Below are 19,355 nucleotides of genomic sequence, written 5' to 3'. Positions count from 1 at the left end.
GATGGCTGATATAAGTGTGAGTCATTCTAGCTAGGGGCTTTAGTATAGGAAGTCAAATAAAAGATATAAAAACAAATCTGGGTTTTTTTCCTTCCCAGTGAAGGTCACTGCCAGGAATAGCATGGGAAATAATTAATGGAGGAAGAAATGTTCCCCTCAACTTAGAAGTATTGTCTTGCTTTACAGTTTTGTTCTCTTTGGACTCCCGTAACAAACACCAGTGAACACGCAGGTCCTTTCTCCCTGAAGCCGCTGACGGATGTCCCACCCTGGGTAGTGAATGCAAGGGACCATGTGTGCAGTGCTTACGGAGTCTGTTAATGGGTGTCCTACTCCCTGGCAGTCCACCCACCAGGCAATGCACTGAATGGGCCTGTGAGACTGAATGGGGCTCTACGTAACGGCAGCCAATTTTCCTGGTCAACAGGGAGGCGCGGTGCCAAGGCTGTGTGTGAGAGCCTGCTGCTGGGAGGGTTTACCCCTTCTCCTCTGTTCCTGAGCCCTGGGGAGGTGAGTTATCTTTTCAGACCCGTCACAGGTCCTGCTCCCTCAGTTCCTATGGTTCATGTGGGAGGACATGGATGACACAATGACCATTGCTCTTACAGTGGCATGGACTGTTCTCTGCTCATCCTGCAGAGACCTGGGATGCTCTGGGCTACTCATTTGCTCCCTGTGACCAGCACTGCACTTACACATGTTCAAAGGTAAGGGGAAGCCACACAGCTGTGCCTGTGGGTGCAGTGTGCATGCAACGCTACCTGGGGCAGAAGTGTTCCACAATGTAGCCCATCTGCTGTGCAGGAGTGCTGTGCTACAGTCTAATTCCCTTTCCTCAAAGTGCCCTTTGAGTGGGGACAGATGAGGAGAGGAGTGAGTGCTTCTGCTTCATGTCACCACCCTACAGGCTGGAAACCAAGGAGCTCCAGGGGGCCAAGGGGCTGCTGATCCCTGGGGCTCTGCTTTGTTTTCTTCCAGGAGGCTATAGCAGGGAGAAATGCTGGTGGAAAGCTCTGAGCTTTGCACTGCTGACTAAAATCTTCTGCATGTGACTCTGTCCCATCTGCCACAAAGGACTGTTCACATTTTCCATTCTTGACTCTGTGTGGCTGCTCTGAACATCCCAGGTTATCTGTGCACAAACCAACTGCCTTTCCTACTGCTTGGCTCTTGATAGCTGACCAGCCTTCATCACTGCTCAGTGCCCATGCCAGGGTCACTAAGGCAGTTAGCACAGTGTTGAGATACATTTATTTTTTCTTTTGGGAGCCCAGTAGGTAAGAGTTCGGATTCTCCCTCTCTCAGGAGGTTCCTGACTCCGCAGTGGATCTTCAGAGGTAGGAGCACTGCAGAAGTCCTGAGTATCCTGGAGCTCCCATATAGCACAGGAAAAACCTATTATGGGAAAGCTGCTGATAGCAGAGGTAAGTTCTTACCCACATTTTCCACTGGTGTTACAGACTCCGGAGAATCAGCTTGTTTCAGCCAGGTTCCCAAACTACTTTTTGGTGTTTATCCAAAACAAGCCTGTGCATTGACATTTCCTATCCCAAAATTGTCTAACCAAATTAAAGGAATGAACCCAGTTGCACAGATGCTGCTCCATTATGCTTCTACAACTGGAGTGGGGCCAGAACACAACCCCAGCTCAACTTCCCTCTTCTCCCCCAAAAAGGGCCATATGAGGACACTGAAGCTCAGTCCAGATCTAACTTTCACAGCCAACCCCTTTCTATGTGGTGAGTAAAATCCTAATGCAGAAAGCTTTAAAGCAGTTCAGAAACGTGGCCATGTGTAACTGTTGGGCATTTGACCGGTAGGGTTCATAATGCTGTTCAGTTTGGACTATTTGGGTTACAGAAATCCATCCCATAAGGATGGTCTGTCACTTGCATGTCTTCATGTTGACTTAAAGTTGGGCCCTTTCGTTTTGCATGCTTTCTCGCTTTCCAAGGCATGTGTGTTGCTCTTCTAGCCATCTCCTTATGGTGATGAGACTCAGGGCCACACATTCTGTAATCTGGGATTTTCACAGCTGCTGCTCTTTGGAATGGTTGCAAGAGGTGCTGAGTTGGGTGGGATGACCTGTTGCTCTCAGGTTTATTTCTTTAGAGCATCTCTAACAAGAAAGACTGTAAGATATATAATTAAAATACTTCTAGATTACCAAGTCTTGTCTTGTCAAACTTCTTGTTATGACTCCTTGTGAATGTGACATTTGTGAGCTGTTTTACCACAGCTTTTAATCACTTTTTGGTGAGAAAAGAAGTTACATAATTCAAGCTTTTCCTTCTTCCTTCTCTTTTTTGCACTCAAATTTACCATATTTGCAGATAAACTGTGCCTATGTCAGCAGCTGGTGTGGCGCAGCAGGAAGCAGATCCACAGAGGTGGCTGTTTTGTGCCAAGGACTTGGTATGTCAGGGGATTTACACCAGTTCACTGGTTTGCCTCAGTTCTGATTCCCAGGGACCAGACGCTCATTAGAGGCTGGAGTGCAGGAGTTATGCTCCTGGGGTCTATCTCCTGGTTTCCTTTCACTCAAAGGGAATTCAGTTTAAAAATTGCTCCCTGACATAAAGCAAAATGTGGCAAGTGGGACAAACAGGGCATGTGCCTCATGAACTCACTCCTGATGCAAACTAAAGCAAGGACATAGAAAGACCTGTCAAGAGACCTTGGCCAGAGACATCACTTGAGGTCCCACATGGTTTGTATGTGTGGCAAATGAGTCAGTTCGTTGGCTAGTGAAATAGCTGTTTTTCTTGTCTGAGCAGCTCTCTTACTCTTTTTTGGATATAGCTGCTAATCTATTCTTCTCCCCTCGTACACTTCCCCAGCCTTCCCTTTTGCCAAACCCTCACTAAGCATATATATGTGTGTGTGTGTGTGTGTAGGCAGTCATGTCTGCTGCCGGGATTTCCTCCCAAACAATACCTGTTGTGCTGGCCACAGCGGTTCTCTTGGTTCCCATGCTCAGAGCAGTTTGAGTTTCCTGCTGGCTCAGCAGCAAGACTTTCAGGGCTTTTTATACTTATTCTTCTTTGGGAGCCAAGCGGAGGAGCGCAGTTTGCCTGTGAATAGTGAGCTGGCTGGGCAGGCAGCAGGAAGCTTGCATACTAAACCGTGTGAACTTTGAGGAGGGGAGGAAGGGGGCTGGGGGCTGCTGGCTGGGCTTCACGAGGCGTTTGCTGCAGCCCTCTGCCTTATAAACTCATCATCTCAGCATAGGCATGCTCTTCGCCAAAGGAACAATAATATCTGTAAAATGGCAGTGGAAAGAAGTGAGAGAGAGGAAAATGGAGTTATAGAGAAAACAGGAGGAGGGATTGGAAAGTGGAGAAGAGTGAGGAGGCTTGGGTTTTAATTATTCATATGAAACCTTGTGCATGGGTTCCCTACACATAGAGATGCCACTGCACTACTGGGCTCACAGGCCCTCTTGTTCACTCCCTTGCTGCCACGACAGTGGCCACACCATCTTCTTTGGGTAGGGGCAGCTTTTCTGTATTTCTCAGACAAAGCCAAAAGCAGAGAAATTAAAGCATACTTCTCTCTTCCCCCCTGTGCACCCCTTTCTGTTGCTGTCAGCAAAAATTAATAAGTGGGTTCCCATTCACAAGGACCAGGAATCATGGCGTGTCTATGAAAGAGTGGTTTGAAGAGCAGCACTGTGAAACACCAGTGCCTGCTTGTCAGTCACAGGCAAAATCATCCCTGGAACAGGGAGACAGGTGTTTTGTCAGCTGCTGTGGCTCTGCTGCAGATGCAAGCATGCTGGGGGCATTCTTGGGAAAGAGTGGGAGGCGGGAAGGGAAGGGACCTATCTGCCTGCAGACCTGTTCCCTGCTACCTACTCATGTCTGCATAAACAAATGGGGAATAGGTTGTGCCTGTGCTTTGAAAATGGAGTGGCAGAGGATCACACATACTGCACAGATGCTTCCTGAGCAAGAGTGGCCTGATAGAGGTATGGTGCCATGGTGTGTACTGGTGGGATGGCCCTGTGCAGGGAGAGCCTCTGTGTGTGTGTGATGTAGAAGTGGAAATGCTCAGCAGAGTGACAGATTGAGAGAGGGGGTGAGGCTCAGCTTGGTTAGTTCATGCCGTAGCGTCATTGTGAAGTGATGAGACCTTCCTGACCTGATCTGAAATAACAACGACTCACAGCTTTCCCTTTTTTTGATAGCACTCTTCACTGAGGGTGCCCATTACTCCAGGCTCTAAATAATCCACAGATGCACGATAAACCCGAAAAGCTGGGGCCCTTGCTCCCCTACCCAGCTCAGCAGCACTCTGTGCCTGGCTCCCAACTGAGCCCTGAGCAATGCAACAGGTATACTTGGCACCTGCATCCCCATGGTGCCCCTGTAGAATGAGTAGCCTTCTCCAGAGGTCTATGAGTGCTGGGAAAAGGGGGAGATACAGCTCCAGATCCCAGAGTGGGCTCATGGAGATCCAGTGGAGATCCTAGGGGAGATTCACCTGCCAAGCTCATTTAGCCTCTGCCCAGGCAGCTTGTGGCAGAGCACAGGCACCTCCAAAGGAAGCAAATCTCTTCACCACAGTCTTCTTAGAAAGTACAAAAGCATTCACAAATTTGGGGAAATTACCATCAAATTCATGCATTTTCTGTTTCTCCCCTCCTGACTCAGCAGAAGCTCAGTTTAAATTACACGTACTTGATGACCTTGATGCCTCTGTCTGTTTTTAAGGCTATCCAACATTTCTTATAAGACCAAATATTTAGTTGCTTGTAAACCCCGAAAATGTTATCTGTCTACTGCTTAGCTGGTTTTTTCTGTTCTGAGTATCTATCTCAGGCTGAATGCATCTGGGAAGCTTCAGCAAAAAATGTTTTTACTTGCTTACAAGAAAGAGATGAGAGAAACAATTTTTTTTCTTCATATTCAAACATGTTCTTAAAGTGATCTGTTGAGAAACTCTAGCACTTTCTGCCTCTGAGGAAGAGGCTTGAAATTTGGCAGATATCAGGAACGCACCTTTGGTTGTTTTTCATGGGGGAAAAAAATAAGTTGAACTGAGAAACCTTAGGAAATAAAAGAAGCCTCAGATCTCAGACACTCAACAGAAACTTCTTAAGAGTTAGAATCTGAATTCTCTGAAGACACTTGCTCAGTGGAAACTTGTTCAAATCCTGTGGCTAAATCACAGACGATGGTGTGGCCGGCACAGAGCAGCCTCCTGCTGCAGGTGCAGAGCAGCAGCTCTTTGACCTTGTTTTTCTGTGCTGGCAGGGTCACTGTAGTGCTGGAGATACTCTTGGATGTGCTCCTTTGCCAACACTTAAATGAACATGCAGGAAGGCTGATGTTGACTAGGGCTGGACCTGGCCGAGGGAGGAAGGGAAGGAGAGAGGGAGCCCTACTGCAGCACAAGGGCTGAGGACCCCCTGCCTGGAGAGGGGAACTAATGACAGGTGTTGAAGTAGATGTGGGAGCAGGACCAAAGCAGAAGACAGGCTGAAAGGACCAGGAGGGGCAGGAGGAGTCAGATTTGGGAATATATCTCCTCACCAGATCATACCTCCTGCAGAACCTGGGACACAGCCAACCCAGGGATTTCTGTAGCACAGTAGGTGTCTGTTGTCAGCAAATATTTGGGGAAGCTATTGGTGCAGGCTGTGGATGAGTTCTGCCTGCTCCCTCAGCAGAGGCTGTAGGGCTATCAGTATTCCCAGCTACTCTGCTTTTCAAGCATGATGGAATTAACAGCTGAGAATAAGCGCCAGTTCTGCCAGTGAGTCATGCGGTAGACAGTATGATGCCACATGATGGGATTCCTGCATTTTTATTTCAGTTTGCCATCTGCAAATCAAGGAAATGACACAAATTTGACGTAGATTGAAAGTATGGGAAGCTTGTAGGGTCAAGCACTGGACAGCTAGAAACGCCTGATTTAACACTGCCCTTGCCACCTGAGTCCCATCTGCACAGGCATCATGATAGGGCTGCTTTTAGCTACAGGATCAAATGCATATGTAAATATTTGGTTTTCCCCACAACAGCTCTACCTCTTTTAATACCCAGGGCAGACAGTTCTCGGCAAGGGAGTGGAGGCTGTATGGGGAAAGGTCTTTGTCCTGCCTCCTTGCAGCTGTGCAGGACGGGAGGATCCCTGCTTCACCTTCAGGCCACAGCAGACTCCAGCTGTCAGCATTGGGGATGGTAGGCAGCACCTGTGTCCCTGGCCTACAGCAAGGCCAAAACAGATGGAGTCCTCAGTTAAATTATCTACCAAATTCAAACAAACCCCCATGAGGCAGGTGCAGAGTGAAACCTTGTATAACTTGTAACTTGACCACAAATGAGAAAACCTAGGACCCTTGCGAAGGCACATCCTCCTTCCCCGATTCTGTCTATCAGTATCAGCCTCTGAAGATAGACATGTTTAATCTCTTGATTTGAACAGAGCAAGCTAACATATATCTTCCTAATCTTATTCTAGGAGGCGGTTGAATTATTTTAGCTAAAATTCACCAAAAGAGGCTGCCTGAGGCAGACATCCAGCATGGTGTATTTGAGCTTGAGCGAGTCATCATTAATGGGAAGAGTTAAACAAATGCAGACAGCGCTCACAGGGGGAAATGAGAAACTTTGCCTCTGTGGATGGCCACACCAGAAAACATGTACATGAGCACATGAAATCTTGCTGCTACGCATCGGGTTAGCTGATTGCTACAGGCAAATACCTGAGCTTGTAATGTGGCATTTGCAGGCTCCAGGTGTGGACTGGCTGTTTTACAGACTTACTGGACTTCGTGTTTTGCTGATGAATCAAATGTATTTGAGTGATGGTGAAGCATGAGAGAAACACTTTGGATTTCTCTTTCCCTGCAGGAGGCAGAGGTGCAGAGGGATGGTAATGCTGGCCCTTACCTGCTGATGTGCAGCACACATGACATGTGTGGCAGGTTGCTTTGCAGAAAGATGTTGCTATAGTGGCTCTGAGCACTCCTGGGTGCTCACCTGACAACCTCTACACCAACAGAGGTTGGAAGGGGGGTTGGAAGGGGATTGGAGGTTGTAGGGGGTTGTAGGGGGTTGTAGGGGGCTGGAAGGGCTGTGAAGGTCAGCAGCAGCAGGTTAGCAGTTCTTACTGCCAGTCTGCATTTTCCCTTTCTGCAGGAAAAGGTATTTTCCTTTCTTGTTACGCTTTATCTAGAGCTGTGTAAACAGTGCTCTCTCCTTGATGTTGACACCTTCAAATGATTTTATCTTCTTCGTAGGGGTTTACTTATCCAAACTGTACTATTTAGTTATTTAATCTTCCCTTTAGTTATTTGATTGTTGTTCATTGTTGAATTCTTTCCAATATGATGTCTCCTTGACACACGAATGCCTGCATTTGCTTTCTCTGTTCAGAGGATGGCTCAGACTCAGCAATACCCTGCAGAGAGAAGCCATCTCCCTTCTCTTCTGTGATACAATGTTCTTCACCTCTCTGCAGGTCAAAATCAGACCCTCTCATTTTATAAACCAGCATCTAGTTTGCTACTCCCTCTTATCCATTTGCTAGGCCCCTTTCAGCAACTGCCATGGGTTATTTTTCTGAATGTTTCCTGGCATTGCCCATGTCCTAGTCAGGAGCTGTTAATTGCTGTTTTCCTTTCCAATCCCCCATTTCACAGATTTTTTTGTGAGTTTGAAATCATAACTAGAGACTGAAGTTCATGCACTCTTCCTCATTGCTGCATCCAAAATGACCCTGTAAAAAAAGGAAAAAAAAAAAGAAATGTTTTACATTTTCATAATTCATAATGATATCTTTCCATTCACAGCCACACTGGATACTCCCTGGGGTCTGAGCAGGCTGACAGTTTGGTTGCATGGAAAGAGAGTGGCATTAAAATGGTGAGCAAGGCTCCTCTGGAGAAGTTCAGTCCTTGGTTATTCTCAGCACTAATGTATTCTGCTGAAACTCATGCAGAGGTTTTAAGAGCTAATTGTTTGGATAGGTATATATGCTTTGGAATGGTGTATGCACTTTGTGTGTGCAGGTGACATTTCATTTTTATATTCAGTGTACATTAGGACGTGAAAAGACCCAATTTCAACCTAATCTGCAAATGACACCTAACACCAACCTGTGTGAAACATGCACTACCTGAAGAGCATTTACTAGGATGTCTGTGCAGATTTCATCTTTCTTATGAAACCTTATTGACTATTTCTTCTCTGCAGGCATTAGAAGTGGAAATAGAATGGGGTTTGTACCTAACCTCATAAACAGGGAAAGGGGGGAACAAAAGGTCTTTGTCAGTGTAGCTCCCCAGTACATTGCGTTAAACCAGCAGTGAGCTGGAAGCTTCTCCAAAGCTGTGGAGCAAAATGTCCCACTCTGTTTGCCTGTGGGTCATGAGTTGTTTTTTCTGCTTTTGAGATCTGAACTCTTCAAAACTTTGTCTTGTATGGATAAACAAAAGCTAGCTACAGCCTATGGAGAGACCTGGAAACCATTAGGTGCAGAAACATCACAGGACTCCAAAAATGAATTCAGACTTATTTTTAACTGAAAATAATATATACTTTTAAAGGGCAGAACATGGAAATACAATCATAATGGTCGCTATCAGGAGCTGCTGGCAGTTTGTCTGAACAGAAAAGTCCTTTTCTTGGAGATTTCTGCTACCCCTCAGGCTTCTGTCCATTTCTGTGTTGTTACTTGCAGTGTTTAAGCATCATTAAGTTTAAATGCATAAATTTTCTTTGGCTATTCAACCCTAGCCACTTTTGGGAAGGAATTGGCCAGAATCCCTGAACCTAAAATAATCAAACATCTGTCTTCCTATTAAAAAAGCTGCCATTTATCCGGCAAGCAGTGAAAAATGGAATAGGTAACTCAGTATAAGCATCATTTGAGAGACTTGTTGTTGCAAAACCAGGGAAGTGACTTGCACATAAGCAGATGGTACCTTTGCCAATACCCAGGTAGTTACATGGCATGTCAGTATATTTGGTTTCTTAACATGTGTTACTTTTATTTTCAGTCTCTTGGTTTCTATCACCCTCTTTAGAAATACTCCAGCCACAACTTGTAACCTTTACAGGATCATCCAAGGAGCATGGCCTTTCAGACACTGCTTTTGAGAATATTTATTGTGCTTCAGGAGAAGTTGTCTTTGTTTTGAGATTGTTCTGGGCATGAGAAATAAAAATTAAAATGGAGATGGTGGCCAGCACAAAGAACCAAACAAAATAATTTTAATGAATTTCCATACGTGCCAATCCACCCTCCCCTGCAGGAAAAACAACTCTCAGATGAATGAAGCATATGGCACAGAAGATGGAGCGCCAATGCCAAGTTTGTCTTTGCCTTAGCAGAACTCTCTGCAAAATGCTGAAGTTGCAGATCTTCTAAATATGCTCATTGAGAGAAAGGGGAAGGCCTACTCCTAATGCCTTTTCAGTTGGGATTATGCACTCTCACTATTTAAATCCTCATTTGGTAGGAAATTATTGTGGGTGCAGTGCTACTTACAATGTTCAAACTACCTGCCATGGAGAGCAGTGCACGTTGCAGCAGCAAAGAAAACCCATCAATGAGGTGGGCTAAATATTTGAGAAGGATCTGAAACCCACACTAACCTGCCTTCTGCATGCATGTGACGACTGCCCTTTTGGCAAGCAGGCATACTTGCTGCTGTGTGGTTAGACCCCCTGTTCCTGGCCATGGTTTGTTATCCAGTTGGTGTTTATATTGCCGGGAATATTTAAGGACATGATTTTATTCGAGCTGTCCATAAGTGAGGCATTCAGTGTAAGTCCCCTCATCATGAGTTGTTCTACAGTTAGCAGAGAGACAGTCATCTCTCCCCCCCACAGGTTTTTTATTCTAAAATAGGTGTGGAGTGCTGTGTAAGCTCTTTCCATAAGCTCAGAGAAAACCTTCAACCTCAGCTAAGCCTGTGTTCAGCCATTACAGGTCTGTCTACTCTCAGCTTAGCCCCATCAAGGGAGGCTCTGGGAGGACAGGTTGCTGATGGGTCCTGATGTGGCACAGGTAAATGGAATGTCACCACCAACCTGCTCTGCTCTCTTCTGAAGGATGTAGGATACTGGAGGAACTTCAAGTAGCTGTCAGCAGTACACTTCTCCATGGTTGGCTAACAGCTAAAGATGGAGTGTCTAAATTAAGAAGTTAAGCATTTAAAGCCTTTATTGAACCCATCTCTGTGGGGACTGAAGCTGAGCAGACTTATATGTAAGGAAAAAATCTCCTGCTGTTTTACTTTAATCTTTCAGACAGCTATGGAAACGTTTGTGTTGTGTACTCTTACATATGTGTTTCTTCTATAGGTGCTCTCAGACCCAGGAGATGAGGCCATTGTTTTACCTGAACACATGCCATGGGGGCACACCATGGGTTGGGTGAGGGATGCTGCTCTCCCAGGACCTCTTGCAACACATTGTCTTGGAGATGTTTCATAAGGCAGGGACGAATTCCCCCCCTTTGGACATGTGTCACCTCCCACAGTGGGTAAGCAATGCCTCTGTTTCCAGGAAGTAGAAGATACCTGACACAGTGATGAAATTAATGGGCCAAGAAGCTCTTTTGTTTAAATGAATGCTGGGAGATGCAGCAGTAGACTTGATTTTTACATGGTTAATGTTCCCAATCCTCTTTTTAGTCCTCTCATGGCAACTGTGTACTTTGCAGCTCAAAGTCACATGAATCTCTGCTCAGTAGAAATGTAAATGTTTTGATAAAACTGTTCTTAACAAGTTTAATTCATTTAATCAGCTTGATTAACTGCAGAGCTTTATCATCTTTAATTGGGTAGGATTTGCTATAAATTAACACTTTTTGTAATTTTATGAAGAATGTGGCAGTGTGCAGGATCTTGCTGCCTTGGCGGTGGCACGGGAGGTGCCTGTCTCTGGCACCCAGCTGTTCTCCTGCAGCCTCATGTGTTTTAGAGCCCTGGAGACCATTGGGTGCTGAGCCTGCCCGCAAGGCCAGGCAGATGCTGGTCAAGGGGCAGGATGGACATGTAGCTGGAAGTGTCTCAACAGATACTATTTCTTTTCTCTGTGTTTGCATCTTCTAGATGATTAATCATCCCTTCCAGTAAAAATGCAGCACACCTCTTCTTCCAACAAATCCCACAGAAAGCAAGCACAGTTGTCCACAACAGCCCCCTCCTTGTTTTGGTTCATAACCAGCCTCAGCCTGCAATGAGATTTCAAAGGCTGGCTGAGCAAAGTCCCCAGGTTTATGAGTAGAAAGAGGAAAAAAAGAGATGATCAGAAGATCTCATCTTGAGTGCACATCCCAACTGGTCTTTCCTGTCTTCTATTTAATATAGCAGACAGAAAGGCTGTAAAATATGTCCAGCTGGAAAGAAGATAATTTTGTTTTACTCTGTCCAGTCTCATTTTTCAGAACTGAATATCCATTTTTGTACCTGTGTGAAACCTCCCAGGCCCTGGAGGCATAGTATTAGTTTTTTTAAATAGGCAGTTTATTGTCCACATTACGTTTTTCCGTGCCTTTTGCTCAGTATCCCAGATTAGAGAAACAAAGGAGAGAGTGGAAACAAATGAACTATCCCCTTAAATTTAAGAGTCTGCCCAAAGCCCTGGAGCAGGCAGAGCATCGACACAGTGTCTGCTCTGGTGGGTTTGCTCTTGGCTTGGCAAACACTGTTCTCCCTCCCACTGCTGTGCTGCAGAGCTGCTGTGCAGCGGGTCCCAGGGGCCTTCCCATCAAAATGCATGGGCAGAAAAACATGGTTTTGCAGCTCTCCTCAGACAGCTTTGCACTTTTACTCCTGTCTGACTCTGAGTTGGAATGGTCCCTGAGAAAACTGTGTATTTCACAAGAAAGGAAGGTTTTTCATCCTTTCCTAGAACTTCCATGGTCTTTCTGCGTGCATGGCTCTCACAGGCCACTGTGATGCAAGAGGAGGCATTTCTAACAGCAAACAACCCAGTTCCTCTTTCACCTTTGACATTTCTACATTTTGACATTTGACGCTTTTTTTGCTTTTTTCTTTTTTTTTTTCCACAGACTAAACACTCACATGTCATATCCTGTTCGAGGAGTTGTTTTAATGGATGCGTTGCCAACAAAGACACTTGGGTTTCGATGGCTGATCCTTTGCAATTGTAACGGCATTTAATGAAAGGTTTTGTCTTTGGAAGGACAAAATATCCTTTATCCAGCTTCAACTTTTGAAAGAAACACCACAAATATTTTTGGATTGGATGTGAAATGTTGTGTAAATTCTGTAATACCAAGGGAGAAAATATGTCCTTTCCTTATTAACAAACTGTATATCAAAACAAGAGTGCTTAAAGCCTAAATGGTTTTATACACAATGAATTCATCAGAGTTTTACATCCCCAGTAAGGGGAGTATTTAAATACAGACAAAATGTGCAAAAATAATTTATATATGAAACTAAAGATATATTTGGGTGTTTGGTTGGTTTCTTTTTTAAATTAGATTTGGCTTTTCTTTTCAATTCCTCTTCTCTGAAGTTGCTTGCACTTTGAGGCTGTGCATCCTGAGCCCCGGAGGGCTCTGGCAGGAACAAGCAGGAACACAGGAGCCTTGAATGACTCTTCATAAAGGCAGAGATTCAGAGCTGTCCTTCAAAATTATTTCAGTTCACCATGCAGCTGCTGCAGCATATATTGGAGGCTGAGAAGGCCGCAGCTTACTGGTGTAGCCAGAGGAAGTGGTGAAAACCTCCATCAGTGTTCAGGATGCAGCATGGTTTGGGTGGCTTGGAAAAAGAAAGTTTTGTTGCCTGTTGCTGGATCCAAGGGCAAAGCAGCTAGATGTTGCTGATTACCTCCTGGGAGAAGTACCAGGTGACTGACGACTTTTAAATTGCTTTTTCATTGTGCTGTGTGAACTGCACATGGGGACTGGGCTGCACTGGAGGCTGTTGCATCACAGATCATGCTTTCAGCAGAGCTTTTAAAAAAAAAAAAAGTAAACGGTGTTATTTTCAGCCTGAACAGTGAGCAAATTCTCAGTATCTAAATGAGAACCCTTGAAGTAAGCTCCAGGTGCTGCAGGAAGTGGTGGAGGTGACTCAGTAAATGTCACACTTCCCTCCAAGTCAGTTCTGAAGCGGTATCCAGAAATAACATTTCATAGGCATCTGGCTGTTTGAGATGGCCCTGCTTTTTCATGGAATTCCACACTAGTGCTACCTGGGACCTTCAGGATTTTACACCCCCTTTTTTTGCCACAAATATTGACATTTATCTTCCTCTCTTTATTCTTCACTCTAAAGACAGATATATGACAAGTCCTGAAGGTGTTGGCCATGCTGTCAGCTGCCCCAGCTAGTGGAGAGGGACAACACTCCTGGAGCCTGGCTGTGGCTGCTTGTGCCTGGGAGAGAGCTCTAAGGAGGTGCAGAGTAGCAGCATGCTGTACCTCATGCTGGCAGTAAGATCACTCTGGAGCCCCTTGCCTTAGCATGAACTGTCACCTCCTGCTTTCACAATGATGGGGTTTCATATCCTTTCTGGAGCTGCCTGGGCTGCAGGCCAGCCCGCCCAACTGCCTTCTCCCAGAGGAGCCTGGGGCTGAGCTGGATGCCCCTGCTGCACCACCTCCACTCCCATGTGCAGGCCTTTCCTCAGCTGTGGGTTGAGGAGCACCTCTCTCCTCTGTCACCACAGCCTGTTGGAGCACAGTGTGGGCTGGGAATGGAAATGGGGATGACGTGGGATGGCGGGGAAAACTTTGTTCTGTCCCTTGGGATCCCAGGGAGCGGCTGTCACTGTGCCCACCCTCCTCTGCAGCATTTGTAAGCACATTGTTCTAAACATATTTCCCCTCCTTCCTCTTCTCAGCCAGCACCCTCTGTGCTTGTGCCTTGTGTCAGGATGCCTTGTCCACCTAAGTTGCTCATACAAATCCCTTAGCATTTGGTAAGAGTGGCAATGGGGCTCTTCCACTCCCGTGCCCAGGGCAGATGGATGAGCTGGAAGTCCCTGCGTTACTGGCTCAGTTCAGGCTGGAGATGCCCTTTTGAGCAAATGTCCTGGTTGCTCCCACACACTCCACTTCTGTTCACCTTGTGGGGTGACCTCGCAGTATATAGGCTGGGTTTCTGGTGGAGGAGACTAAACTGGAAAATGCTCCCCAGAAACACCCCATCTGCTTCCCAGCTCAGTTCATTGAGCCAAACTGCAGCTAGTCTGATGCAACCCCTCCTAAAAGATGTGCTACATGGGTGTAATATCCTCAGTCCCAAGTGCTTTGCCCTACCGATCTGCTCCTGTTGGACTGCATGACTTGCTCTCACAGCCTCAGCCCTTAGGAGCGCTGCTGAGGTAAGGGAGCAAACCTGAGCTCTCTTGGTAGTGGCCACAGCCTAACGTTTTTTGGGATGTTATAGACTGAAATTGGTACTGGGCAACTTTGACACACCAAAGTGTCAACCACAGCAGTTCAGCAGTGTTGGCAGAAATCCACAGTGCCTGGACAAGGCAGATAGGTGGGATGGGAACCATAATTGCCCCAGAGCAAGTCCTTGGGGTCTTTGTCTTCAGTTCTCTGCTGGAAATGGGTGTCACTACATTTCTGTACCTGACTGGGGTATGATGGGGGTCAGAGGGATCTTGTTGTCCTTGAAGGACCCAGGGGCACTACAGTGAGGGGCACTACAGAGGCACTACAGTGGCAGCACCCCCTCAGCCATGTCTCCATGCCATGCCTGTGATCTCCAAACTGGATGCAGAGGTACAGGAGGCTAGACAAAAGGCACAGACGTCATGGGACAGATTTTGTTTCTGAACACTCAAACATCACAGGTTTCTGTCTGCACATCATTTTAGCCCTGTAAGCGCAGAAAAAGGGGGCTGCTTTGCTTCTCACTTATACTGAGGGGATTGTGTGTGTCCTCATTATGCATTGTGTTTCCTAGCACAGAAAACATGTTTTCAGGGCTTCTGTTACTCTGCTTCAAAAATTCCTACCTTTTTTTTTGACTTAGATGAAGCAACCCTTTGGAGAATGATGTCACCTGAACCTCAAAAACTCAGAAGTTTTTGATCATGAGTTTTGGATGGCTTCAGGGTCAAGCTTGCTGATTTACAAAGTGTACACACACACTCTTCAAAACTTGTAAAATATGGAAGCAATTTGTGTATGCTTGGGAGTGGTGCTCACAGGCTTGAAGTTTTGGGCTTTTTTGCCGTGTCTTTACAATTTCTGAGTCTCTGGGGATTTTTACTGTTTCTTTCAAGCAGACACAAACGGCTTATGTGGATCACAAGGCCTGGCCCTTTGAGTTGGGAGTAGGTAGCTCTGAGAACTGATCAGCCCTAAAAGCAGCTTCTTGTGCAGACCCTTCTCAGTTTTCCCTGGAAAGGAGCCAGCACAGAGCACCCTGCCTGCTTCTGAGAGCCCATCTGAGACCATGGCCTTACGCTCTCCAAACTGCTGTAATACCAGGGTCGCACTTGTATCCTTTCCAAGCAGTGATGGCAGCCGTAGTCACAGGAAGACAACAGCTGAGTTCGCAGGCTTGGCAGCCCCTGAGTGGTGGGGCAGGCTGTGCCTCTCTGACCTTTACAGTGGGGTCAGCCCTGCAAGCTGGCCAGCTCAGCTCCCCCTCTGCTGTGGCTGCTAGGGGGGCAGAGCCAAAATGTCCAGGCAGATTTCCCTGAAAAGGTCAAAGTGGTGCAGCTCGGTGGTGCTGGCAGAAGGGGATTTCAGCTTCATTTGTGGGACAACAGCTGTGAGCTGTGAGCTCACCCTGGACCCTGGTATTGGCTGTGGGGGGACCCCAGCTGCTGCTCAGCCCAACGTTGGCATTTTTGGGTCTGGAGGGGCACCCTGGCATTGCACACAGCTCGCTGGGGGCCTGGCAGCCGCAGTTTCCTGCCTGCTGGTGCAGGGGATGATTCAGAGCTGCTCAGCAGGGCAGCATAGCGGAGAAACACAAAATGCCCCTCAGTAGGCAGGCACAGGCGTGGGAGCAGGGCTGGGGGGCGCACTAGTGCCCAGGCTGGCACGATAGCACAAGCCCAGGACATGTTGTGGGAAGTGGTGCAGGGCCAGCTGTCCTTGCACTGGATCACTGTTTACATCAATCCTCCCAAAACCCAGGCAGCACTTGCATGCACTGGCCCTCACCAGGTGGCTGTGAACCATCCCCAAGCATTTCTGCTGGACATTAGCAGAGCTGTGGACTGTGGGTGATATGAGCTGTGCCTGCTGCCTCCCTTACAGGTGCGAGGCTACTTAAGCAGCACTTTGCGTAGTTTCTCAAAGGGAAGGATTTGGCAACACAGAAAAGGAGAAATGCAAACTTTTTCCTTTTTTTTTTTTTTTTCTAGGGAAGCCACAGGCTTACGAAGTCACCATTCATTTTTGCAGCCAAAGCAGCTGCACACAGCAGATTTGGTGACCGGACGCTGCGGTCTGGTTGTGTGTGTAGTTGATGCAAAGCTTGGAGAATAATAAACACAAGCTTCCCCGAGCAGGGCACGTCCGTTATTGCGTGCACGCTGTAATTCAGGAACTAGCAGATGTCTGAGCTTCGTGCCCAGCCTGACAGAAACATAGGAAGGGAACTGGTTCAGGGTTTGTGCACAGCTGCGCTGGTCAGATGACTCTGTCAGCTGAACCTGCCTCCGAATCAGGCCTGATTTATCATAGCAGGGACTCTGACCTTTGTCTGGTCACAAAAATACCATCTTGGAAAGCTATCTGAAGGCTTTATAAAGAAGGAGAGTGATGGTAATAATAGTTCAGGGGCGTCCCTGTAAAGGACTCTTTGCCTGCCGGCTGTGATGTGCAGCTTTCTCCCTCTCCGTGTCTCTCACCAGGGCTAGTGAGAGGCAATCATAAAAGGCTTGTCTCATGGAATGGTTAACATTTTTGCTTGCATTTGTCTGGAGATAATGGGGCATTGCTCTGCCTGGTTGTCTCATTCCCACCTGCAGGCAAGTGCACCTTCAGGTCCACCTTCAACCTTGCCTGCAGTGTGAGTGGCTCAGACCCATGACCAGCCCATAGCTCTTTGGTGGCCAGAGTGACAGGAGTTGGCAGCTGCCTTTGATCCTGTGCCACAAAACCAGTATACGTGGACAACCTCAGCGCAAGCTGAGCAGGCTGGGCTATGTTTCTCACCATCAGGGCCACCTTGCTTGGAACTGAAAACCTGCTCTCATGTGGCAGGGCAGCCAAAGGCTGTCTGAAGATAGCTCTGCAGGTCAGCCTGACCTGGGCTTGACCACATTTCCAAATATAGCTGAAAAAGAGAACTGGAGAAACCTGTGGATTTCCTTTCAACCTCATCTGCCGTGGCTGGGCACATTGTGCTGCAGGCTGTTGTGGCCACAATTAAGTTGTTAAAATGCTCAGTTGGAGAGCCCAAAGCTGTTTAGGCAGGGCTCTGGGGTGCCTTTCCTACTCTTTGGTGAGACCTTGAAAGAAAGCAGGCTGTTCCTTTTGGGTGTGAAAACGGGAGAGCGTTTTCTTTAAAATGAAAGTGCTGCTTAGTAGAGTTATGTATTCACCAATGTTCCTTTTCTTTCAAAGTCCAGAGCATAATTGTCTTTGCCTACTGTGTAAAGCAATAGGTACTTACCATTTGCAGAAAGAAGGGAGCATAGGTTGGTGGCTAAAACTCAGGAATGGCAACTTGGAGATATGAGCTCCATTTACCCCCAGGTACTGCCAATCTGAGGCATAATTACGGATAGCTATTAATTCCTTCCATTTTTTTCTCCAAAATGTCCTGATGAAAGGTGCAAATGAATCCTGAAAGACACTGTTGTCAAAGGGACCTCAGCAGGCAACTCTGCAGAAAGGAAAACGTTGTGCAATATTTACTTGTAAAAATCTGTGACTCGTTCCCCAAAGGCAGGAACACAAGGACTGCGGTGTTTGCAGCAAAGTCCAATCTGCAGCTGTGGCCCTGAGGGAATTACAGCTACTCCTGCCAAAAATTACTTGGTTCAAGACCTTTTCCTCAACCTTTACAGCATGTTAGGTTTCATACCTAATGACAAGCAGCAAAAATGCCCCTCAGAGCAGCAGGCAGAATACTACCAAGACGCATAGGTAACCATAGCAAAATCAGATCAGGATATGGAAGGACAAGAAGAATGTGCCAGTTGGTGATCACATAATTTGTTTGCAGTGATTCATGGTCTTCCACTTTCACAAATTCCCCTCAGCCTCCTGCACAAGGATGCACTGTCTGTCTCTGCAGTGTTCTGTGGAACAACTGTGTCTCTTGGCTTTCCTGGACAGTACTCTTCTCCCTCACCTGCTCTGGTGATCCTGCAACTCGACAATGCCTGCAGTGTCATTTCATTAATATATTAAATACATTTCATTAATACATTTAATGCTTCAGCGATATTTACTTAAGTCCTGTGGCCACACTTAGGAAAAAATTGCTCCTTTTACCAACAGGAGCCAAATGGAATGGGTGTTTCATGAAAGCAACAAAAGTTTGGGAAGAGGGGAGAAGTCAACTGAGTGCAAACACTGATCGAAGCTGTTCTCTTGCTCAAAACAAACACTAAAAAAACTTGCTCAGTGGGTCATGATGAGCTCATTCAGTCCACTCAATTACTGGAAAAATCTTCCACTTTGAGGAGTATGCATGCGTCTGTGTTGAGTCAGAACCTGGCACAGCAGCTTCAGTACACATTTTTGTTATAAAAAAGTCCCCTTTGTCTTTTGCAACCCTAAAAAAATTCTGGCCCAAACACTTTCTATGTTTCACATTTTTGACACAGAAAATATGGGCACTGTAGTGTTATGTTTCACCAGGAAGGTGATGTCTTCAGACCTAGGTTAGATCTGTTTTCCTACCTACAGCATCTCAGTGTTGTGCATCCTTTTATTTGCTGTCCAACCACCTCTTATTAGATATACAATTAGTATGTATGAAAAGGCTGCAAGCATATATGATTGTACACAGAAATCACATTTTGAAAAGTGTGCTGAAAGCATAGCAGAATTCTTCTGCTGAACTTATTGGCATATTTTCAATGCAAAGCTGGCAGCTATTGTATAATGCCTCCAGCCTACAGTACAGGGGCCTCAGAGAAAATGATGTGTTAGTGAGACTGAGAAAACACAGTCACAGACACCACAGAGCTATACTGGGAAGGGCACAGCAGTTGCAGGGAGGGGTCGTGGACAAATGCGCTATTTCAAGCAAAATCTGAGAAGAGGATGTATTCTTAGCCGCAGGAAGAGAATGGTCTTAATCTGAATGGTTAATCATGTCACGTGAAGAGAAATACATACTGTAAGTCCTCATGATTTCTGTTTCCAACAGCTTTTTTCTCCTCTGAAATGACTTGCATGTAATTTGGTGCTGCTCATTTGCAACA

The 19,355-nt window shown here is 46.3% G+C and overlaps 1 protein-coding gene and 1 long non-coding RNA gene across 3 annotated transcripts in view; one reads left to right on the top strand and one right to left on the bottom strand.

Annotated features, from left to right (window-relative positions):
* The window catches only part of LOC108640551, a 27,703-nt gene extending 15,537 nt beyond the window's left edge, over positions 1-12,166 (top strand). Inside the window, exons 2-9 of the mRNA XM_018077417.2 lie at positions 428-510; positions 609-707; positions 1,306-1,424; positions 1,575-1,739; positions 2,334-2,415; positions 7,802-7,874; positions 10,320-10,500; positions 12,034-12,166. Coding sequence (XP_017932906.1) covers positions 613-707; positions 1,306-1,424; positions 1,575-1,739; positions 2,334-2,415; positions 7,802-7,874; positions 10,320-10,451 — 666 coding nt within the window. The 5' untranslated portion in view covers positions 428-510; positions 609-612 and the 3' untranslated portion in view covers positions 10,452-10,500; positions 12,034-12,166. The remainder of the gene's footprint in view (positions 1-427; positions 511-608; positions 708-1,305; positions 1,425-1,574; positions 1,740-2,333; positions 2,416-7,801; positions 7,875-10,319; positions 10,501-12,033) is intronic.
* Positions 7,077-19,355, bottom strand: LOC108640552. 2 transcript variants are annotated; one of them, XR_001921255.2, is made up of 3 exons: positions 19,270-19,355; positions 17,591-17,803; positions 7,077-7,728 (listed from the first exon to the last, which is right to left on the bottom strand). It is a non-coding gene; the product is annotated as an uncharacterized LOC108640552 (long non-coding RNA). The 2 variants fall into 2 exon arrangements; XR_001921254.2 differs by lacking the exon at positions 7,077-7,728 and adding an exon at positions 12,494-12,948.

The sequence above is a fragment of the Manacus vitellinus genome, unplaced genomic scaffold, assembly GCF_001715985.3.
Source record: "Manacus vitellinus isolate BGI_N305 unplaced genomic scaffold, ASM171598v3 scaffold_37_pilon, whole genome shotgun sequence".
Taxonomy (NCBI): domain Eukaryota; kingdom Metazoa; phylum Chordata; class Aves; order Passeriformes; family Pipridae; genus Manacus; species Manacus vitellinus.
This window is presented reverse-complemented; position numbering and strand designations above follow the sequence as displayed.